General features: G+C 44.4%; 1 protein-coding gene across 7 annotated transcripts; it reads right to left on the reverse strand.

Moving 5' to 3' along the window:
* Nucleotides 1–2724: 2724 nt before the first annotated feature.
* On the reverse strand, nt 2725–8800 carry RPS24 (ribosomal protein S24). Of its 7 annotated transcripts, none has more exons than XM_032839022.1 (8): nt 8791–8800; nt 7243–7308; nt 6942–7151; nt 5740–5850; nt 5612–5614; nt 5086–5103; nt 3212–3233; nt 2725–2813 (listed from the first exon to the last, which is right to left on the reverse strand). In XM_032839022.1, exons 1-6 carry the CDS (start codon nt 8791–8793, stop codon nt 5098–5100), a joined length of 399 nt encoding a protein of 132 aa, XP_032694913.1. In that variant the 5' UTR covers nt 8794–8800; the 3' UTR covers nt 2725–2813; nt 3212–3233; nt 5086–5097. The 7 variants fall into 7 exon arrangements, with proteins under 7 accessions (XP_032694913.1, XP_032694865.1, XP_032694906.1 ...); XM_032838974.1 differs by lacking the exon at nt 8791–8800 and adding an exon at nt 8089–8149; XM_032839015.1 differs by lacking the exon at nt 8791–8800 and adding an exon at nt 7406–7429.
* Between the last annotated feature and the right edge of the window lie 792 nt (nt 8801–9592).

Consider the following 9592-nt stretch of genomic DNA (forward strand, 5'->3'; position numbering starts at 1 on the left):
CTGCTCAGCAGGGAATCAGCTTGAGATTCTCTCTCCTCCTCCCTTTGCCCCTCCAGAGACCTCCCTCTCGTGCATGTGCTCATACTCACGTACTCTCTAAAATAAATACATCTTAAAGAAAAGCTAACCCGGAGGCACCTGGGTGGCTCAGTCAGTTGGGCATCTGCCTTTGGCTCAGGTCATGATCTGGGATCCTGAGATGGGAGTCCTACAACCAGTTCCTTCCTCAGCAGAGAGCCTGTCCCCCTCTTCCTCTGCCTACCACTCCCCCTGCTTGTTCTGCCAAATAAATAAATGAATAAAATCTTAAAAAAAGAAAGAAAAGCTACTCCATCAGTTGACCAAGTGACTTGCCGACACCCACCTGGACTAAAAGGAAGAATCCTGCAGAAGGGACACAAAACCAGAGGGCAGGCAGAGAGGGTACAAGCTAGCTGTAGGAGCTGAGACCATGGAGGCCATGGTGGACTGCACAACACCAATCCTAAGGCAGGCACCCAAGCATTTAACCTTGCCAACTATCATCACACAGGAAGGTGAGGTGTTCTTGGTGCCTGGTATTTCAAGAAGCTGGAAATCTCGATCTTTATGTGTAAGTTGTCCAGTTTCAAAATGTTGTGCCTGTGCAACAGAGCTTACAGACAATGTCAGTTAGTGACTTCTGCAATAGCTCAGCCTAGGCAGCTCCCCTGGAAAACCAAGCCCAGCCAGAGTTAATAGGAACTCCCTTCCCCAAAGAGGCTACACTGGCTGAATGACTGTCAACTCTGCCCTTCCTGAGTACATCCCAACAGAAAAGCTTCTTCATCTTGTGAATGCTACCAACCTTCACCTCCACTCAGGCTGGCCACAGCTGTGCCCTCTATCTTCACATCAGTCTCTAGTACCCCACTCTCAAAGCCACCTCACACCCTTTATTTTGCTTCTCTTAGCTCTGCTCCTCAACTTTCCGACACCTCCCCCACCTCCAATTCATCCAGTGCTCTACCCCAGGCCAGCCCAGGTGTCACCTCTCCCAGCTCTCCCTTCTCTTTTTCCTTCTCCTTGCCCCTGCACGCTGTTTACCAGTCCTCTGCTCCCTCAACCTCGCTGCCACAGGAACCCCATCTTCTCCTGCAATGTTTGCCACCAGGCAAGAATGGCTTCTGCACTGCTAGCTGAAAAATCCTCCACTCCACATCACCTTTTAGCCACTCTGGTGAAAACTGACACTAGCAGTCCTGAATCCCCCACTCCTCCACACTCTCCTACCAGTACAGCCAGGCTGAGGTCCTGGCCCTAGCAAGGGAAACCAAAGGGCCATGAATTCCACAAACCCAAAAGCACAGCCTGAGCTTAGCTCCAAGTGAAACAACTACACCTGTCATCAGCAGACCTCAGCCAGCAGGTCCAGCCCTTACATTCCTGCTCTCTACTCTGCACGTCCCTCTTCAATCAAGGCCTCTCACCATGTTCTCCAAAACACACGATTCCTTCCAGCATCCTCATGCCTTCTATCACGATCCTTCCTTCTTCCCGAACCCCCCATCTACCCAACCAAGCAGGTCTTTCACTCCTTTACAATTTCCTGAGGTTTCACTAATGCTTTTCATCTACTTACATAGCTCCTAATCATATTTATAAGCTTGACTCCCAGATGGACCCATGTAAGGTACAAACCAATCCTATACCAACTTCAGGGGAAAATGGAATCCAAAACCCTTAAGCCATCAATGCCTCTTCACCCTATTCCCAAATACCCAAGCTCTCCCAACTCCTCACTTTCTACCCTCTCATCAAAAGGCACCCCAACCCTTACAGTAACCCTAAAACAACTGCCCTTCAAATCTCTCAAAGCCAGGGCTCCTTGAGTGGCTCAGTCAGTTAAGCGTCTGCCTTTACTCCAGCCATGATCCCAGGGTCCTGGGATCAAACCGCACATCAGGCTCCCTGCTCAATGGAGAGTCTGCTTCTCCTTCTCCCTCTGCTGGTACCCCTGCTGTTCTCTCTCTCCCCCAAATAAATAAAATCTTTAAAAAAAAACAAAACAAAAAAACGAAACACACACACCTCTCAAAGCCAAACAAGTGACCAATAACCCAGAGCTCAGGGTTATCAACCTGGTTATCAACTCTGATACCTGAAAAAACCAAACTCAGAAGTGACATTCAGCAAAGTATAAGTGATACTACATAACCCTCCATGTTTCACCAAAAGCATATACAGATTTACCAAGCAATTACACACTACATCCAAATATTCATTATACTAACTTCTTCCAAATTCCCCACTCATAATACACCATTCAGTTATCCCACAAGCACAAACCTACAATGCACAGATAATTTTGGCAGATCTTATTTACTTCATGATGAATGATGAAAATGGGAACTAGTAATTTTCTACTGAGGTCGGCAAATAATTTTTCAGTAATAAGAACGACGTCGGGCTCTAGGAAGACCAAAAGGAATTAATGCAGATTTCAAGTGTGTCTTTCAGATAACGATCTACTACACTGATGGCAAGTATTAACAATGAGCGCACGAGATTGGCCCTATATGCTCTCATGTTGCTGATACCCGATACCTACATTATTTATGCTACTAAAAGAAACGACAATCATACCAAGTTTTCACTAAAAGAGTACTGGAATATGTAAACTTGGGCAGCAATCTAAATCTACTCTAACAGCAGAGTAATTTTCTTGACACTCCCAGTAAATTTCAAACACATTTCAAACAAACAGACACATTAACATTCTTAGTTTATTAATCCTCTCATGAAAAATCTGCACAATCACCACAGATAAAGCCACTGCAGCATCTTTACTCCTTCTGCGAAACAAAGAAAAGGAAAAATTTAGTTAGTTAACCACTTTTAAAACTGTTTGAAGTTCAAAATCTTCAGCAAACTCCAAAATTAATGACACTCATGCAAAACAAGTATTAGTGACCTAAAAGGTTAAGTTTGCGATAACACAATGAGAACATCAAGAAATAAAGCTTGCAAACACTGAAACAAACAATTAAATATTAAGTTTTAAAAACAAAATCATGTCACTACCAGTATTTAAAAAGCTACGATTCTTGGAAGTATTTGTGAATCAACTTCTAAAACTATTTCACATGCAAAAACAAACACAAAAAAACAAAAACTATTTCACATGCTCTAGACTTTCAAATTACTGTTATCAGTAAAGCCTAATGATCCACATGAAAAGCTTGAATTATACCTGTTGTCCAATCTCCAGCTCACTGAATCAGTGGCAGGGAAGGGAGAAAGGAGGGAAGAAGGAAAAGAAACATTTCATTAATAGTCCCTTTTCAAACTCCAAGATAATCTGCATTTACATGCATGCAATTAGTTACCTTAAAAATAACTGTTTTCTTTTTAACTGTATACAAAGCACTCCTTAGACACACTTTTATTCCTCTCAATTTGGAGAATACCTCAAGTGATTACTATGGTTCTTATGTAAACAAAGTGGCATAATGGTTTCACAACGAAGAGATCATCATACCAACAGCAGTGCCAATCCAGGCTGCCACTGCCTACGTATACATGAAGCACACATACCTGACCCTCAACCCTCCTGCTCTGCTGCTCAGCAACATCATGTTGGGCACACATGCACCACCGAAAGAGCCAGGAATCATCCCACACTAGAGTCTAACCTCAAAGAGAGTTCTAAATGATCAAGCTAAGTCTTTTAAAACCTGTCTCAGCTCAATACTTTAAAAGCTACTGTTCACAGCCACCAAAGTAGTGCAAATTAGTTTTTAAAAAGGCAGAACTGGGCTGAAACGAAAATGCTTCAAGCGCTCTTCAAACAAGAACATTTATTCCTTAATTTAAAACAACTCTATTGTACCTAAAAGGTTAAGAGCAAATACCAATTCCAACATCCAAACAAAAACAGTTAAAAGTAACATTAGTAAACCTGGCTATTTGGAGCCAAAGAACACATGTGCTCATTCACGCATTCATTTCCCAGCCAGTTTTCCCGAGCTCTGCTAATGAAATGCACCAGTGCCATCTGAAGAGGGAATAGTGATGGCTCAGGTCCCCACAGGGAGCCCCTCCACACGTCACTGGCGAACACTAACGAGAACACATGGGGCCCAAAGGCTGAATGAAGACGAGAACGGGTTAAATGTCCTTGGGTTCTAGATCAGTCCACTGACTCTTTTTTGCAACCTCAGCAAACTCAGTTGGTAAGTATAAGCCTCACAAAAAGGGAGCAGTTCTAAGCAGAAGGTAGTTCCTCTGGCAGTTCATCCATTACCAGAACTCCATGGCTGGAAAGACAATGTGATTAGAGAGGCCTGGGCAGGCATACCAGATTTACTGCCTGGCAGGGAGTCATTGTTACAGGAAGTACACAGGGGCAAGACTACCAGTGTTTCAAAACCCTACTACGCCCAACCCCTCTTAAGCCCACTTTACATGATTTAGCCTACTCAAATATGCAAAAATGTCGTGGGGTAGTGGACCACTCTGACAAAAATTTACAGAAAAAGTTTATCATATATCAGGGGCTTTGGTGTGAATATACAATTACCTAGGAATTTTTTCAATTAAAAGAAAAATGGACATCAGATGAAAAATTAGAGATCAATAAAAAGCAGTATAACCGTAAAAGGCAGATCTGAGTGAACGCTTTCTAGACAGATTTCCTAGACGATTTTATTACCAGAGCTGCCAAAGAAATTGACCAGTCCTCAGGATCCCCAAGGGAAAGACTGCTGATGACAAAATGAGAGGCCCTTCCCCAGGCCCTGTGTTAACTAAAGCTGTTTCCTGGTATATAACCCTGGGACACAGCATTTCCCAACTACAAGCTAGAAGACGCCTACTCAGTAGAGTACCCACCTTCCTTCACCAGGTCACTTCGCAACATTAACATGCATTTTTGAGTTTCCAAAATAAACGTGATTAAAAGTTTCTCTCCCTTCCTCATTATACACCATTTTAAAACAAAGCAGTTAAATTATAAGAGATCATACTACATAAAACTCTTGTTGTCCAAAAGCCAACACATGCAAAGCATCAAAGCAAACTCAGTGAAGGTGATGCATCCCCACACCGTGCTCACAATCTCAGTACCTGCTAGACACTTCATTTCTGATGAATAAGAAATCCAAGAAAGTAGAGGGAAAAGGCAAAAAAAAAAAAAAAAAAAAAAAAAAAGTTCACAGAACACTTGATTATTTGTTAATTTAACAACCCAACACCTTAATTCCAACTATTATTTACAGTTAGCTGGCAAAGCTGGTAAAAAGCTGCTTATCGTTAAAATCACTTAAGTCTTGGCTAACTGGAGAGGAAATCAACTGAGATTTCAGCTGCCTCTCCAGCATGCCAGGAAAACATGGGCCACATTGATTCAACTGCTTCTTAAACCAGTTATCTGTTTTAAGCAAATAAGCTTAATCTTCCCCTTTTAACAGTCCAAACCAATTAGCAATAAAATGAAAACTTTTTCCCGACAGGGCTTGCAAGGTGCCTACTAGGATCACTGAACCGATGTGGCCCCTGTGTTGTGCTGATCTGTGAGCTGACAAAGGGTGGGCAAAGCTACTCTAGTGAGGTGTTAAGATACTACATCATGTAGCGTCTCAAAACACATTACCTTCTGTAATCCAGAAGAAGTGGGAAAAGAAAAAACATTTAAAAAGGTTATTAAGGAAACAAATCCCTCCTTTCTAGAAACTAAAGACCTGCAACTGACATTTCTGTATTCTCCTTGATGAGCAATACCTTTTTGCCAGCACCAACATTGGCTTTCGCAGTCCCCCTGACTTTCTTCATTCTGTTCTTGCGTTCTTTTCGCTGTTTTCTTGAGGTCTTTTTCTTCTCATACAGACCATGCTAAAGGAAAAAGGAGTACCTTTAAGTGACCTGTGAACATCAACTCAGCATTAACTGATCTGGTAGGGATCATAAGCAAGTTAAGCAGCTCAAGAAATGCACCTTCCCAAATCAAAAGTGTTTCAAGTACATTTAACAATACTTGTTTGTACTAAAACAGGAAAGGTATCCAACTGAGACACGCCATGCGCAAATCAGTGGCACAGTAACCACATGTGCTCTCAACACTCCAATCTACTCCTCTACACTCTGCCCATTTTTGCACGTGCTGTTCCTGCTGCCCAGACTGCTTTCAAATCTTCAGATTTCAGCTTAAAGGTCAGCAAGGCCTCCGAGGCAACCCAACTAAAGAGTACAGCATCTGCCTACCACACCATCATTTCCCCTCAGGTGTTCTATTGGAAGACTTACCTGATGGCAGTGAATAAAGAGAGAAAAACACAAGTACTACTTTAAAATAATAATCTACAGTTCATAATCTAGAATCTAAGGAAGCTTGCTCCACTCATTGCTGTAGTTCACTAGGAAAATGATCAAAAGCCTTTTCACGATTCCTGGCTACCTTTGAGGGTGGAGTCCAAACTCAGGCTTTTAGAATTAAGGATCTCAATTTGGTGCCAACCTTTCCAAACCCATCCCCCTATTTCCAGCTCCTATCTCCACAAGTACTCCATTACTTGCCCTTCTAGACCCAGCTCAAATGCCTCCTCCTCAAAAGCTGCAGACGCCATTACTGAAGCCCTGTACTCTAGCTGTTCATTTATCAAAGAACCTTCTTTCTTAACCCCTTTAGTTCCTTAGATCTGAGGGCTGTCCCTCCACAGCCTGCCTGCTCTTGCTCATTCCACCGCACCCACAACACAATGCTGTTGAAAAATTCAGTCCTGGGGCACCTGGGTGGCTCACTGGTTGTCTGCCTTCGGCTCAGGTCATAATCCCAGGGTCCTGGGATTCAGTCGGGCTCCCTGCTCTGCAGGAAGCCTGCTTCTCCCTCTCCCAGTCCCCCTCCTTGTGTTCCCGCTCTTGCTCTCTGTCAGATAAAAAAGAAAAAATCAGTCTTCAGCAACTATTGAACAAATGAGAACACCTACTCTTGCAAGTCTATGTTTGGGTTCATTTTTCTTTGCATAATCCAAGGAATCATAAATCATGCCAAAGCCAGTTGTCTTGCCACCACCAAAATGGGTTCTGAATCCAAATACAAATATGACATCTGGTGTGGTCTTGTACATTTTGGCTAGTTTTTCCCGAATTTCTGTCTTAGGTACTGTTGCCTTTCCAGGATGAAGGACATCAATAACCTAAAAAGAAGTAACAGGTTTTAATGTTTATTATTACAAAATGAGTCTTTTAAAGCGAGAAACAATGAAACTTTGATATGCCCTCCCTTACCATTTGTTTGCGCTGAAGCAGACGGTTGGTCATGAACTTCCTGGTCCTGATAGTTACTGTGTCGTTCTAAAAACATACATAAACCACGAGTTAGCAATCCACTCAACCTCTTCCTGACCCTGCTGAGCGTTTCCAAGGTACAGAACTGCCAATGGGTACCTACGAGCCACATGTGGATGATTTACAAACACGAAGTCACATTTAAGATGCAATTCCGCAGCTGCGGGCGCCACATTTTAAACCTTCAACAGCTACATGAGCTAGTGGTGGGAACGCTTCCACGGAAAGAAAAAAACCACAACCCCCCCACCACCTAACTCCTAAGGCACACCTCACACATATCCTCAGTACCAAGAGAACACACTCCACAGCTTGCTGGAATCTTCCCTTCGCCGTGGGAATCACTTTGGAGCAGGGTTTCTCAATCTCAACATCACTACTCTGGCCCCACTACTTCTCTGTGGGGACTGTCCTGTGCATTTTAGAACGTCCCGTACCACCCTTGCACTAGAAGCCAGGAGCACCCCCAACTCTCCAGTTTGGATCAAAACTGCCGCCAGATTTTGCACTGTCTCCTTGGGGCGGGGCGGGGGGGGACCACCCTCACCCTCATGTAAGGACCCTTTCTGTGGAGTAAAACTACTTGACCTTGTACAAACCTTACAGCCTCAATGACGTTCGTTAACACCCTCACACATTTGACACAAACGCCGCCACTATCTGCATGTCAACTACCCACCGTGCATGGCCAACTTACACCCCACAAGAAAAGCTGCTCCCTTCTAAATGGCCCGACAGCTTTTACACAAATAAGCACCTAGGAACGTGGGCATTCAGCATGCTTACACTAAAAAGAAATTTCATCCGAAAGGGAGAAAGGAGAGGCTTTCATGGCAACGACTGGTTGCGGAATTTCTACTTCAGGGCGAAAAGCCACACCGACGTAAGTTCACCTGAACCGCCCCCAACTCTTGAGAACATCGGAGGGAAGAGGGAGCTTGCACGTACGGTGGGATTACGAACGGGCGCGGAACCTTTACTGACAGAGCTCAGTCGTCATGTACTCAAGGCAAGCTCTCTGCGGGCCTCCCTTTCCAAGGTCTCGGTTTCCGCAAAGTACAAGAGGCTCCGTCCCGTTGACAATGTTCTAGCTTAGACGTGCGGACAGCTTCACGCGCCACAAATCGCCCGGGCGCCGCTGGCACCCGCTTCATCTCTGGGGCTGCCATCACTTGCAAGCCGCCTATCCCAAACCGAGAACGCAGGTGAGAGGAGTCTCAGACCACCCCGCCCGATCCACTAGGCTCCACGACGCCGACAAACGCAACAGGCGCCCTCGCAATCCCCAGGTCCTGGATTCTGAACCCCGGCGTGTCCGGGTCAGGTCCCCGCCGACGGCTCCGGGACTCTCGGCAACCACCCTCCGTCAGACACAGCCAAAAAAAGAGCGACAGAGCTTCGGGTGGCCGTACCACGAAGGGCAGGACCCGGGGACGAAGGATGGCTCAGATACGTGCTGGATGACGGCACGGGTCTGGGGAGACTCACCATGATGGCTCCCGAGTTTCTAGCACCGCAGAGAAAAAGAGACCCACTACCCGCCGGCCAATCATATCAATGCGCAAGGAAGGCCCCCGCGAAGGCGTAGGGGCGTGGCCAGCCCGGCGAGGGTGGCCGCGCCAATGCCTGATTGAAAGTGCCCAAGGCCCGCCCCCACGGATCTTACATCGACTAGATTTACGAAAGCAGACGTTCAGTCTCAATTCAATTCGTTGTCCTGCTTTTCCCGTACTTAAAATTACGATAAACCGAATTATACTTTAAATTATCTCAATGCGAGTTAAACCTTCGTAAAGCTAGAAGACATCTTAGGAGATCCTGTCGACCAGCCTCATTTTATAGCGAGGGAAACCGCAGAAACCGATTCAAAACCTTTTGTTATTTCAACTGCACGAAACCGACCATTTTACTTTCTTGCTAAATATTGCTTTTTTTGAGATCCTGTGGTAGTTTTCTGAATTAAAAATAAAAGAATCTTTCTTTAATTTGTGTTTTTTCTGAAAACCTTAGTCCTTACCAGAAAAAAAAAAAACAACTTTTATGAATATTTGATCCATAAGTTTGTTATTTAAAGTGACATGGCCATGCAAAAATAAGGAACATACGTGCATGTTCAAATACATACATTAGGACCTCCAAAGATTAGTGTGGAAGAGGAGACAAAGGTGCAGGCTTTGATGATAGCTTTTCTACATTTTTCAGAGTAACAAGAGCTAATATTCATTGAGTGACTGCTATGTGCCTATTACATTCTAAATACTTTCACATTCATTTTGCCATTTGACCTTCC

This window comes from Lontra canadensis, unplaced genomic scaffold (genome assembly GCF_010015895.1).
Source record: "Lontra canadensis isolate GAN:19392208 unplaced genomic scaffold, GSC_riverotter_1.0 scaffold3, whole genome shotgun sequence".
Lineage (NCBI taxonomy): Eukaryota > Metazoa > Chordata > Mammalia > Carnivora > Mustelidae > Lontra > Lontra canadensis.

Coding starts and splice junctions, on each gene's coding strand:
- RPS24 (XM_032838982.1), bottom strand. Junction 7,152..7,242: donor TGCTTCAGCGCAAACAAATG/GTAAGGGAGGGC, acceptor ACTTCTTTTTAG/GTTATTGATGTCCTTCATCC. Junction 5,851..6,941: donor CCAAACATAGACTTGCAAGA/GTAGGTGTTCTC, acceptor TTTTTCCTTTAG/CATGGTCTGTATGAGAAGAA.